We start from the raw sequence: 13,692 nt of genomic DNA, 5'->3' as shown, positions 1-13,692 counted from the left end.
TCAATGAAAACAAATTCACAGCAATCTCTCTACTGCTTGCCCTGAGTTAGATGCATTACCTACCTGCTCATCTTTACCACCTGGAACCACCTCCTCTGCTGCCAAACTAGCAATTGCATTCATGGCAGGCTGGACATCACCAAGAGCAGATCCTAAAATATCAGCCACCAAGACGCACGTAGTTTTGTCCATCACCACTTCTTGGGCATGTTCTTGCAGATAACCTAGCAAGGCTGGGGAAATGGCTTCTAAAAGTTCGCAACGGCGGACATCTGAATCTTTTTTACTGGTGAAATAATATACACAATATGGTGGTCTAATTATTGCAGAAAACTTGTTTTGTATAAAAGATCAAGTAAAAAAAAAAAATTCAATCCATGTTTGCGATTTAGACAGATGATGTCCTCATTAAAACGTCAAATCAAAACACAGTCCCTTTTCTGTATTCCACAGCAAATCAGGTTTAACATGGTCCTTGGACAACCATCACAGGTTTTAAAAATAGCCAGAATGAGAAAAGTGTCCAATCAGATGACACTACAATCTTTAACTTCAAGGTAATTGCCAATGTGCCATACACACCAATTCCACCCTTTCATTTTAATTCTTATTTATCCTGCCATTATCATCTCAAAGCTCTGACAGAGATTGTGTAAGGAAAACTGTTCACAGATCCTTTTGAAATTGCCATCTCTTCAGTATTTAACATGCATCAGTATCAGTTACACTAGCAGAATGGGAAAATAAATATCCGTCAAAATCCCACAGTTTATCTTGGGTCTGCCAGACTGGTTTATTATGGTCTCAGATAAGGCACCACATAAAGAAGGGCTGCTTATGCACGAAGGAGAAATATAGATAAGTGACCAATTCATTAATTATTCAAGAAAAACTCAGTTCAGCTTTTTAAACAAATATCTAAATTAGACCATATGGAGGGCTGAATTAGAACTAAAATTTTCCATTTTTACTGCTAGATTTCAAGTTTACTCTTGTACAACTTAGAGCACGAATAATGGATGTCCCAAAAAAGAGCCTTTAAATCTGTTTTGAGACTTAAACAAGTTTAGCAATGGGTAAAATCTGTCCTCTTCTTCTCTCCTTTTTACAGCTGAAATACTACTGCAACCCAAATACAGTCATTATGTGCATATATCAGGTACATATCTATGCAGAAATCACATCACAACTGTTACCATTTCTGTCAGATAGTTGACCCATTTATTTTATTTTAGTGTTTTGATTTGTATGTGGGTTTATAGACAGACTAAATAAAATGTTACAGAAATTGCAAAATATTAACTCTCAGCAAAATTAATGACATTTGGAAACCAAGAATTGTGGTAACTGATCTCCATAAAGAAACTGTCACTGCCATTAAACCAAAAAACCAAAAACGACGACTAAGTGTCCTGTGCAAAAAGCTGGAATAGGGCAAACGTGTGTGGACTGTTTCAGCCTGCCAGTTATGCATTTCTTAGTTACCTGTAAGCATTTCCATCTCCCTGTTGCAGAATTTTGACAATCTCTGGTAAGAAATGTGCAGGATCCCTTGGACTTAGCAAGTACAACAGGACCTTCCGTCCATATTTGTTGTTTATAATATTGGGCAAAGAACCACTTATCTCCTGTAAATATACAAAAACGTCAACAACACACTGCTGGAAGAATGCTTTTCAGCAACAAGCCTAGGCTGAATATTTTCACATTGAAAGCTGGGGAAAAGGGAGATGGTGCCATAATTTATAGTTACAGTGTATAATGTCTAGGTGGGTTTGTCAATGTATAGTGCTGAATGAGATCAAGTTTTGATATTCCGTTTTTGTTTGTAAAATGCTCTCATATCCTTGGATGGAAGATACAATAGAAGTACAAATTATTATTTGCATTACCATAATGTTCAGACATCCTGAAATCAGGGCCCCATTATGTGAGGTGCTGTACAAACACACAGTAAGAGACAGACTTCACCCCAAAGAAGTTACAATCCCTACAGACAAAAGGTGGAAGGGAACATATTACACAGCACCCACGTATAGCCAACACTGCATGAGTAATCAGGTGTGATTATCAATCAATTGTACATCTGTGCAGCAGCCAGCACACAGAGGACAGCTGAGGATAGGGAAGAAGACATAGAAGTTATCCTGAATTCAGCTAGGCAGAGAACATCCAGCAGAAATAATTAATTGTAAGTAACAAAGTAAGCCACACTTCTGCTGGGAGGATAACCATTATCACTTGTATTTACTGAAGCAATAGCAACAAATACAGTGGGTATTTCCTAGGGATTAATGGCTGGCCAGGAAAAATCATTATGTAAACAAGAATGCTGGTGCCCAACGCACATGTGTCCTTAGAGGAATGTCGAAAAAACTCATTGATATGCAAGGATTTTTTGTTTTGTTTTGCTTATTGAAGAGTGCCTCACTGAAGAAGTATCTATTACCAGCAGTACATCGTCTGTGTGCTCATGTTCTGTTCTTTCTGCTTTCTGTGTACCTTTTTTTAAGTTAGCAATATGATTTTGCCTTCTAAGTGCCGGACACTGCTGGAGAATTAATACCCTGTACGTTAGCTAAAGAATTTTCAAAAACTGTTACAGCAGACTTATGGTAAATATTAATGCACATTTCAGTTATATTTTCTGAAACAAAAGGGATGGTGTTATGAAGCTCTGGGCAATTTTAGTATACTTTACAGTCCATACTGTTTGTAAGTAACCCTTCTGCTTTTTAAAGTCCCTTGTTTCCACCAAGGAAATCCTTCCAACAACAGCTGGTAAAAGATGAAGTGAACAATTGAACCAATAGCTCTTCACCTTTTGTCTCCCAAAAAACATGCTAATAAAGATTATGCTGAGGGGTGTGTGCACAGGGGGAGGGACTGGGCAGAAGACAGCAAGGCTCTTGTTATTAAATAAAAATATGAAGAAAATGCACAAAAATCAGGTAAAATTTTGTTTAGTGGAAAAATGTGCACATTTTACATACATTGTTTTAGGATATCTAAAGTATTAATCTGGTAATGGCTTCTGGATTAGTTAATGTGCTTTTCAATTCTGTAGTCTTCACACTTCTGGCCTTATCCAGAGAAAGAAAAAGGTTGAGAATCCTTGCTCTAGGGGGTAAATATGACAAATAAGACACCAGGGAGCTCAAAAAACTATACTGAAAATTTGCAAGAGAAAGTATGGACTTTGGGGGTAATAAGTTTTCAGTTGATTTCCTGTGGAATTCTTAGGGAGAATTAAAGCAAATTCCCCAACTTGAGTTATGCAAAAAAACAGTCTTTCGAAGCTATGCACTGAGGAGGAGGTCATTGCCAGCTGACTATTACAGAAGGCCAAGATCAGTAAAGAAATAGCTGATCTGCCCAGTCTCCGTTCTGGAGCTAAGAGAGATGAACTTGTATCCAAGGGGGAAAAGCCAGTTGTGGGTTTTGAGGAACTGAAACCTACCAGAGGCCAAGGCTGGAGTTTGGGGTGACCTCTGGTAAGCTTTTTCACATGCGTGTAGGTTCCTTTATTGTTTTTGTGTTTTCTCTGTAATGCTTCTACCTTAGGAATAAATTTATTTGCTTAGAAGGAGCTGTGTGGTAACCTATACTTGTGGGCAATACACTGGTCATAGCCCTCAGAGAGAAAGCAAACCACAGGCACTGGCTTTTTCAGGCAGGCTGGCTAGCTGGGGATATTATAATGTAAGGCAGGGAGCTGTGCAGCATCTGGTCAGGAGGAGTACAACACGCATCAGCACCCAACTGAGGTGATAACTGGGAACTGAAAGCATAAAGCTGGTTGCCATTAGTGGGCCAGGGAGCAGGAATACAGGTGCACTTGCCCTGAAACTGTAATATTCTTTAGCCAATTTTAAATTTGACTTTTACATGTCAAACCTCATTGCCTACTCTCTTGTATATAGTGCCCTCTCTCTAATAGCCATTGGTCTTCATTTTTAATCAGAAGAGCTGACTTAGTCCTAACTGATAATCTGACATTTCTATTTCCTTCTTTTCTTACTTTGTTCAGCTAGTTTGACCTACTAAGTCGATACTTCAAGCTCTTGGGCATTATCTCGGATTAACATTTGGATCACCTGAACCAAAAATCTTTGAATTTTTTTGTTAAAAAAAACAAAAACAACAAAAAAATCTCCCCACACCTATACCTATCCCAGGCATTTGGCCAGGTTTCTTCAACTTCTTTTGGCAGATTAATACAAATCTCTGTCACTTTGAGAAATCCGAACTTAACGTTATTTTTCAATTTGCACTACATTTCTACCAAAGACAATCTTCATTACAATAGAATGTTGCGTAGTAAGAAACTACGTCAGAGGTGGGCAAACTTTTTGGCCCGAGGGCCACATCTGGGTGGGGAAATTGCATGCAGGGCCATGAATGTAGGGCTGGGGCAGGGGGATGGGGTGTGGGAGGGAGTGTGGTGTGCAGGAAGAGGCTCAGGGCAAGGGGTTGGGGTGGAGGAGGGGCTCAGGGTTATGAGCGGGCTCAGGGCAGGGGTGCAGGAGGGCTGTGGCAGGGAGCTCAGGGCAGGGGGTTGAGGTGCAGAAGGGGTGCAGCAGGGAGCTCAGGGCAGTGGTTTGGGGTGAAGAGTAGCAGGAGGGGTTTTGGGTGTGGGCTCCACTTACCTGGAGGCGGCTTTGAGGTGGCAGCGGTGCTGCTAAGGCAGACTCCCTGCCTGCCCTGGCCACACCGCTCCCAGAAGTGGCTGGTACCATGTCCCTGCAGCCCCTAGGATGGGGATTTGGGGGGAAGAGTGCTCTGCACGCTGCCCTGGGTTCCACACCCAAAGCTCTCATTGGCCGCGATTCCCCGTTCCCGGCCAATAGGAGCTTTAGGTGTGGAACCCACAGGTGAGGGAAGCACGCGGAGCCCTCTGCCCCCACTCTTCCCTTAGGGGCCGCAGGGACATGATGCCGGCACTTCCGGAAGCGGCGCAGCACCACGGGGTGGCAATCCCGTGGGCCAGATCCAAAGCCCTGAGGGACCGGATCCGGCCCACAGGCTGTAGTTTGCCCACCCCTGAACTACATAGTGCTTAGGTGTAATCCTTAGATGGGTAAAATGAAATATCTGTTTTTCGAGTCTTCTAGCACTGAAGAAACTTAGTTGAACTAGCGAGAGCTCTCCAAGTCATCTATTACTTCCAGTCTATTTTGAAGAATTTCAGTTAAGAGAAAGTCCAGAATTTTGAAAAGTCAATAAATGAAATGAAGCTCAATATACTTTAAATTTCTAGTGCAACTAGTCCCTAGCTAGGTCAACAGAAGTACAAAGTAGGGTTTCCAGTAGATTTTAGATCTAGTTTGAAGATTGTAGTAAAGGGGATATAAATTACAAACATTCAAACCTTCATCAAGGTCTCCTCATGCTAAGAAAAATCATAAAAGTTACTGTATGCATTGAAATAAAGACAGAGAGAGAACTCAAGACAAACAATAGTTTGAAAACCTGGCTAGAAGTCATATATTAGTATCCTAAGTATGAATGACCTCTTTTGTTAATTGCACTGGTAACATTTAATAGAATATTTTAGGAAAATTCCGCTACTTACAGATATGATTAACTGTTTCATGAGCTTGGTATCATCAATGCAATCAAATGCTGCCAGCAAGACCAAGTGAGAGAATTCACCCTGTAAGGGCAAGGCATCAAGAAGGTTTAGAGACATGCAATGCTGCCCTACATATATATTTCCTAAATGTTAGTTGTGATGAAAACTTGCCCAAATTGTGAAAAACTACACTAAGATCTGATGAATAATTTCCTCTAATATGAAAGGCTGAAGTAGTCCTACAACATACAATTATTTTCTGGAGGCAACGTTTGTAATAAAAGCATCTTGTTTAAAACAAAATGATAAAAATTGGAGCTGTCTCTATAAACTGATGAATTTCCCTGTCTAGACAGCTGTGCAGCATGCGGCACTTTCAATAATTGCCAACTGGATTCTATGAATACTCATCCATGTGAGGACAAAGATTTGCTTTACAGAATAAAAAGCAAAATCTTATTTCTCCAGTAGCTTTACCTTACAGTCAACATCTCTCACGAGATTTCTGGAGAGCAAGTCTCAGTGAAATCCGAACCTACAGGATAAGGGCAAGATCCAACTCCCATAGATGTCAATGAGATACTTTCCACCAACTTCCCTAAGAGCACAACCAGAAGGTCTTGACACAGTTCTTAAGTCTTAGCTACCTGTTGTCTCTCTCGAAGTGATTCATACCATAGATTTTTTTCCCCCATCTAACAAAACAGGAGCTGCTATACTGAAACAGACCAACAGGTCATTTCCATTAGTGGCCAAAGCTGGATGCTTCAAATAAAAGCTATTATTTCAATAATTCTCCAAATTGAACAATATGATACTGTGGAAGAAGGCAGATGGAGAAGGAAAGATTTCTTCATGGTTCCAGATGGCAGCTAGCTTTTGCTCTGAAGCATGTGTCATAATAGCTATTGAAAAGGAGCAGCAAACAGGGAAGTTCTATGAAGATGATCTTCAGGTGAAGCTGGTGTGACTACATGACCCTTGGGCTAAGTTTGTTATCTTTTGGTTTGCTTGCTGTTGGTGCCTGCTTGAATTAAGCTTATAGTGTGGTCTGTTTGGGGGACCATGTGCTGAGCCTAGTGGCCTGGTAGGCAAGTCTGGGAGTATTTTAACGAGACTTTGATCCCTAATCCCTTTAGGATCCATTAACCAGCGGGCAGAGCTACTTGGGGAGACCAGGAGTTTAAAAAGCCAGTTCCTAAGTGACCAGAGGAGCTAATGAACAGGAGCACCAAACCTGGGAATTTTGCAAGGGAGTGTGAGGGCCAGATACACCTAACATTCTCTAAACTTAGGCCACACACACAACCCCAACAGAAAAAAAAAAAAGAGGCAACCTGTAGAACTTGTTGCCAGGGGATGCTGCGAAGGCCAAAACTATAACTGGGTTTAATAAAGATTCAGATAAAGTCATGGATGATAAGTCCATCTATGGCTACTAGCCAAGATGGTCAGGGATTCAACTCCAGGTTCTGGGTGTCCCTAAGCTCTGACTGTGAGATACTGAGATTGGACGAGAAGGGATGGATCATGTGATAATTGCTCTGTTTTGCTTGTTACCTCTGAAGCATCTGGCAGTGGCCACTGTTGGAAGACAGGATACTGGGCTAGATGTATAATAATTCTATTCCTTAAAGAAGAGGCAATCAAGACTCCCTGCAATATGAGGTTGTACCATTGTGGCTTTGGTATCCTTCCCTACTTCCTTCTTAATACAGTTCATCTTATTTGCCCTTTAGAATGCTACTGGACACAGTGGAAACAGACATCTTCAATTATTTATTCACTATACCTAGATATGTTTCCCGAGACGTTACAGTCCAATTCCATCAATGTGCCTGCTTACTCAAATAGACAGTCCTGTTTGAAGTTTTTTTAACCTTTCATTGTGGTGAGTGACACTTACAATTACTATAACATAAAGAAACCGAGAAAAATGATCTCCCCCACCCCCATTTCTTTACTTTGTCACAGTATGATGTGTAAAATCAGTATCAATGTGAGCTTCCCATTTTGTTTCTGAGTATTTCACACAGTAACAAGGAAGAGAAAAATATTTTGAAAAAAAATTAGAAAGATAATAGATGTGCAGCACCTGCACAAGGTGCAGGAAACACAGCATACTGGGTACTTGTAAGATATTTTACTAGCATGAAATACAACCCCAGCTAGTGAGTTTTTAATTCTTGCAAGGCTCTTTCCACAAAAATGTATATTAACATTTGATACAGTTAAGCATCAGTATTTTAAGTCTAAGTTTACTATCAAGACTGCAGTTTCACAGTTTGTTCTAACTTCAAAGTAAATTCAAATTCATATTTTGTAAATTGTGAAAATGCGTCAGTGACTACTTCAATATAAGGTTTATAAACACTCACAGTAGCTATTTTTTCAACATATGTCTTCATGGTTTTCATAATGATTTTTCTGTCCTATCCAAAGAAGAGGGGGAAACATTAGTAAGCCTTTATCAACAATTTAATAACTAAGTTGCTATTTGCAGCTTCTTTATATTAATTTAATTTCAGCTCATTTCTTAAAAAGAAGAAATTACTATTATAAGCATTACATTTGCAACTGAGACTGTGAAATGTAAGACCCAAATTCTGTGGCAAGACTCGGCAGAGTAGAGAAACCCTGGAGCTTTCTGCAAGATTGGGCTGGCTCGGGGGAGAACTGAAAAAGAGCAACTGTTATCAAATTTAATATATTTTAAAGGTAAAGGCTGTTTGCCTAATGGACATCTCCTAGCTGCTGATTTCCTGCTGTGTACAGGAGGTGGTCAGTCTGTCAATCCCACCCATGCCCAGACAATGAGTTCATTGTGGCACAACATCTACAGAAAACAAGAGGGAACTCTTATCCCACATATCTCAACTCCTCCTCTAGGGCAGATATCTGCTCAGCAAGGCTCCTAAACTATGCATGAGCATGCGCTCTGTTCTCAAGAGGCTTCACTAGGAGTATATCCTCCAAAACACTTCCTCTCCGGCCTTCATTTTTGGCCCTTCAGACACTGCTCTGTCCCTTTTTACCATTCTACTTAAGGGCCATGCCCTATCAAGGTAGGTAGGCTTAAATTACAAGTTCATTAAAAAAAAAAAAAAAAAATACATGTAACTATTCTTTTCACGTACGGTATGTCTACGTAGCAGCTGGGAACATGCTTTCCAGCACAGATAGTGCACTCAGCCTTGGCAGCATCTCAGGCTAACCATCCAAGTATGTACTTGGGTGGTTGAGTAGGCTTGCACTTGGGCAGCGAGCCTGAGCCAGTGCAGCTATACTGCTATTTTAGTGCACTAACTCAAGCAGAGCTAGTGTATGTCCATTTACTTGTGCTGGAAAGCACACTCCCTGCTTCTGTGCAGACATACCCTTACGTGGAAGGGTCCATGTAGTTGCTGACAGCGCTCCTGACACCCTTAACACCTAAAGCAGAGTGCGTAACTGCTACCCCTTACATGGCTTGATATATCATCAACTCATGAAGGAGAAACCCTAAATACAAGTTTTGGAAGAGAGAGAAGCCTTTCAGTTTATTTAAGCTTTTAAAGTTTTTACATTCTGAAGTTAAAAATGTTCTACATTATGCGCTTCTTTACCATTCTTTCCCCATCTCCAAATTTCCTCCAGCTACAGGAAATCTAAGGGATACATACTGAGGAAATTGTAACACATTCAAAAAGTTAAAAGCACTATCTGGTGGCCTCCATAATTTTTTTTTAAAAGAAGGTTTTCCATTGTAAAAAATTGTGTGTGGCCATTTCCACCCTCAAATACAGAGATTATATTTGCTAATAGGTCAGGGCCATGGTTTGGCTCATTTTTATGCATGCCCTGACAAAGTATACAAGGTAATTGCATTAGTGCAAAGATCACTGGAAAAAGCAATATAAATAGTCTGAGGCACAAACAAAATCAAAGTTTCCAACAACAGCAGAGCCAACTAGGAACCTATTGCATAGGGGTGAGTAGGCTAAAGTGCATACGGTACCTTGGGTGTACCATGCCATAAAGCATGCATGGCTATTCGGGCTCCATCATGTGTATGTGCCAGGTAGATTACTGCTTCTCTGATTGCTTCAATCATTTCCTGAGGAAGAAAAGATAACTGGGGGATTATTTTCTCTAAGACTCTTCTCAAAAAAGATACATATTTTACCTGTAACCCTGTGAAGAGTATCACTGTGCCTAAATCCATACTCTTGTATTGTGCCGGCCTATGCAATTGGCATCAAAAAGGTCCTAAAGCCGTAGAAATGTCTTTGACCTAGTCTACACACAAAAGTAAAAAGTCGACCTAGCTACATCGCTCAAGGCTGTGAAAAATTGAGCCCTGTGCAACATAGTTCATTTGACTTACCCCCCCATAGACGAAGGTGGGCTGACAGAAGATTTCTTCCATCAACCTAGTTACCATTTCTTGGAGATGGTTTACCTACATCAATGGAAAAAACATTTCCATCAACATAGGAAGCATCTGCACTACAGTGGCATTGCTGAAGCCCCATAGCTGTGTCGATGCAGTGTATACATATGCTTAGACTTCCCCTCTCAAAACTGTAATCACAAGCATGGTGACTGGGAAAGAGTTACTGTGTTGGAACCTCTGTAGGTTCTTAAGTCAAAAGTCTAAACATCCTGATATAGGCTGTGAAAGAAATTTCAAAGGAAGGATGGGCAGGTGGGCAAGCAGCCATTTACATAGTATGGCCCTGCTCCTGCACCAGTAAAGTCTTTGCCACAGATTCCAGAGCATAAAATCAAGACCTATTGTCACTTTCAGAGAGCCACCACTGCAAGTAAGTTACCTTTGGACAGACTGTTAAAGAATCACTGCACGCTTTCAAAAAGACATATTCGTTGCAGTTATTATGGGAACTATTTTTCAGTTATTGCAAAATGTATTGTGAAGTCTCATTAAAAACATTTGTTGTACACAATGGGACAAAATATTGTTTTATTGTGAGAATGCATAGTAACCATGAAACTACTAGAGAGACAAGGTGGGAAAGGTCATATATTTTTTTGGACCAACTTCTGTGGCTGAGAGAGACAAGCTTTTGACCTACCCAGAGCTCTTCTTCAGGTAGAAGAGCTCGGGGTAGCTCGAAAGCTTGTCTTTTACCTGCAGAAGTTGGTCCATTAAAAGATATTACCTCCCTCACCTTGTCTCTATAATATCCTAGGACCACCAGAGCTACAAAACATCAAATTACTACACATTACTGACATATATCTCCATTTCCTAGTGCCTCCATAGGTAGAGAGAAACTTCCAACCAAGATGGCAATGCTCATTTACATGAAGGGACTTCAACTTAACTAGGTATATGTGTATTAATGAAGGACAGGGCATTTCTTGTTGCTATAAAAATTCCTAAATAGTATATTTTTGTAATTATTACTCAAATTCTTTGAATGTTTGTTTTAAAGATAACCTGCAGCTAAATAAAAACAAGGGTACCCTACCAATAAGATCCTTGTTTAAGATTGTCTCCTAAAACAAGACAAAGGGGCTTATCACCATAATTTTAATGCTGAATAACTTTTTGGTATTTGTTTCAGGTCTACAAAGCACAGAATCTTCAAGAGTAAGGACTGGTGTCTTACATGGAAGAAATTGGTGAATTGCTACTTCAGGAAACACAAACACAAACACACACAAAACCCAGCAGAAACACTTGTGTGCTGAATATCCCACCTACTTCCCTATCTGAGGCATTTAACAAAACTAGTTAGTTCATAAAACTTACTGCAAGAAATTAAAACATTTATACTTAAGTCATTTTAGAAATACTTACAGATCTTTGTTTTGGGAGAGCATGGATGAAAAAGTCCAAAAATACTTTATGTACCAGTGAGTGCTTTATCACAGCCTCTCTGTATGTGGGGGGGAGGGAAAAGACAAGGAAGTCACACACTCTTTCAAACACACAATTCCATTTCCTCTGGTCTAACTGTAGCTTGCTGTTATCTGTCTTATGATGCTGAAAATATTAGGATACTCTTTCAGTTCAAGAAGTCAGTCATAGTAAGGAAGAGAAGTTACAACCAGCAGCCCTAATGAGGCATAAGCAGAGTGTCACAGACAAAATATTCTTAGAGGAAACAACAAAAACAGTTCTTTTAAAGCAGCGGCAGGCAAACTTTTTGGCCCGAGGCCTGTATCAGGTTTCGGAAATTGTATGGAGGGCCTGTTAGTGGAGGGGGTCATGGCCCGGTCTTCTTTCTCCCTCCCCCGGCTCTCTGACAGGCCCCTCCCCCAACCCCTGCCCCATCCATCCGCCTGCTGCTCCCTGTCTCCTGACTGCCCCCCGCCACCCCATCCAACTCCCCCTCATTCCTGATGGCCCCATCCAACCACCCCTTCTCCCTGTCGCCTGACTGCCTCCAGAACCCCTGCCCGCCCCCTGCTGCCCCTCTAACCCCCCCTCCTACCTGATTGCCCCGAGACTCCTGCCCTTATTCAACCCCCCAATTCCCTTCCCTCTGACCACCCTGACCCCTATCCCCACTCCAAACATCACCCCAAACTCCCCTGCCCTCTAGCCAACAACCCGCCCCACCACCTTACCACACCGCCTGGAGTGCTGGTGGCTGGCAGTGCTACAGCCGCATTGCCCGGCTGGAGCCAGCCATGCCACCATGCAGCACAGAGCACCAGGTCAGGCTGGGCTCTGCAGTTGCACTGCCCCAGAAGCTCGTAGCACCGCCGCCCAGAGCGTTGCGCCTGCAGCAGAGCGAGCTGAGGCTGTGGGGAAGGGGGAACAGTGGGGGAGGAGCCAGTGGTAGCCTTTGGGTCAGGAGCTCAGGGGTTGGACAGGATGGTCCCATGAGCCATAGTTTGCCCACCTCTCTTTCAAAGTGTGAAAAAGTCAAATCAAGAACTGCACTTTTGCACACCTTGCAGGATGTTTTTTCAAGAGACCATTGGGTCAGTCTGCCTGATTCGCCTTTATAAAGAAATACAAGGCTGCTTAATTCTGTAGAATGTTTCTTTCTTTTCCCTTTTTTTTTTTTTTTTTTAAAGGCTGTAGTATAATACACCTGGAATTTACAGAGTTTTTAATACGAACTGCATGAATTGTCTTTTGATATCTTAGTATATGAGAAATATGCCATACACTGATTTAGAATTCCTAGTGGGTGGAATTACAGTCAGTCACTATGGCTGCAGCAGAAAATGTGGCTGAACAGGAAAGAAAACAGTACTTTTTGCAGTGTGACCACAATATCCCCCACTCCCCCTCCCCACGCACAATTGTCATGTCTCTGTCATGTCTTGTCTTCAAAAAGTTATTTTTGTCCTTACTTTTGTGCCATTGGGGTAAGAATCTGTTTCATTTCATCCATAATGGCCTCTTGCTTTTCAGGATGAGCCTCTAATACTTTGCCCAGTGTAGGGTGAACTGGAGACTAAAATGAAAACATCCCACAAAAGGTTTAATTATTACTGCTGCTTTTCAGGTTCTAAAGAAAAGTTTTCAACAACATCCATTCACAATTTGAGAAGGAAAAACACCCCACAGTATATGCAACAACCTTCATATCTTAATTAAGTTCTGTGGGGGTTTAAACGAAATTAAGTTACATCATTTTAAAGATGTCAGAAACAGTTACAATTTAAAACGAAACAAATGTATACAAATTAAACAAAAGCAAACAAACCGATCAACACTTCTACACTAACATATTCTCAGATATTCATAACATCGTCAGGCATTACATGGAGAAATAAGAGAATCAGCCAAAAGCAACATGCTAAGTACACGTATTGATGTGCCTCTCTCCCTGTAAGATTTCAAAGCATCAGGACTAGGCATGGCAACATGTCAGTTGGATTATAAATTACTATATAATAGAACAGAAAGAGGAAACCTCCCGGAATTTTCCTATCCAAGACTATGCTGGTCAATCAAATACAAGAGCCCCTTTTGGGGTTCAGCCCATCAAGTCACACTGGTAACTATTCCAAGAATCATAGAATATCAGGGTTGGAAGGGATCTCAGGAGGTCATCTAGTCCAATCCCCCTGCTCAAAACAGGACCAATACCCAACTAAATCATCCCAGCCAGGACTTTGTCAAGTCTGACCTTAAAAACCTCTAAGGA

General features: G+C 41.2%; 1 protein-coding gene across 2 annotated transcripts in view; it reads right to left on the bottom strand.

The window, feature by feature from the left end:
* The window catches only part of PUM3 (pumilio RNA binding family member 3), a 37,471-nt gene that overhangs the window by 9,768 nt on the left and 14,011 nt on the right, over positions 1 to 13,692 (bottom strand). For both annotated transcript variants that reach the window (XM_032801792.1, XM_032801791.2), the window contains exons 9-15: positions 12,893 to 12,996; positions 11,382 to 11,460; positions 9,573 to 9,671; positions 7,954 to 8,007; positions 5,576 to 5,656; positions 1,486 to 1,628; positions 64 to 286 (exon numbers count right to left, since the gene is read on the bottom strand). In XM_032801792.1, the coding sequence (XP_032657683.1) occupies positions 64 to 286; positions 1,486 to 1,628; positions 5,576 to 5,656; positions 7,954 to 8,007; positions 9,573 to 9,671; positions 11,382 to 11,460; positions 12,893 to 12,996 (783 nt within the window). The remainder of the gene's footprint in view (positions 1 to 63; positions 287 to 1,485; positions 1,629 to 5,575; positions 5,657 to 7,953; positions 8,008 to 9,572; positions 9,672 to 11,381; positions 11,461 to 12,892; positions 12,997 to 13,692) is intronic.

Source organism: Chelonoidis abingdonii, chromosome 6 (assembly GCF_003597395.2).
Source record: "Chelonoidis abingdonii isolate Lonesome George chromosome 6, CheloAbing_2.0, whole genome shotgun sequence".
In the NCBI taxonomy this organism is placed as follows: Eukaryota; Metazoa; Chordata; order Testudines; family Testudinidae; genus Chelonoidis; species Chelonoidis abingdonii.
This window is presented reverse-complemented; position numbering and strand designations above follow the sequence as displayed.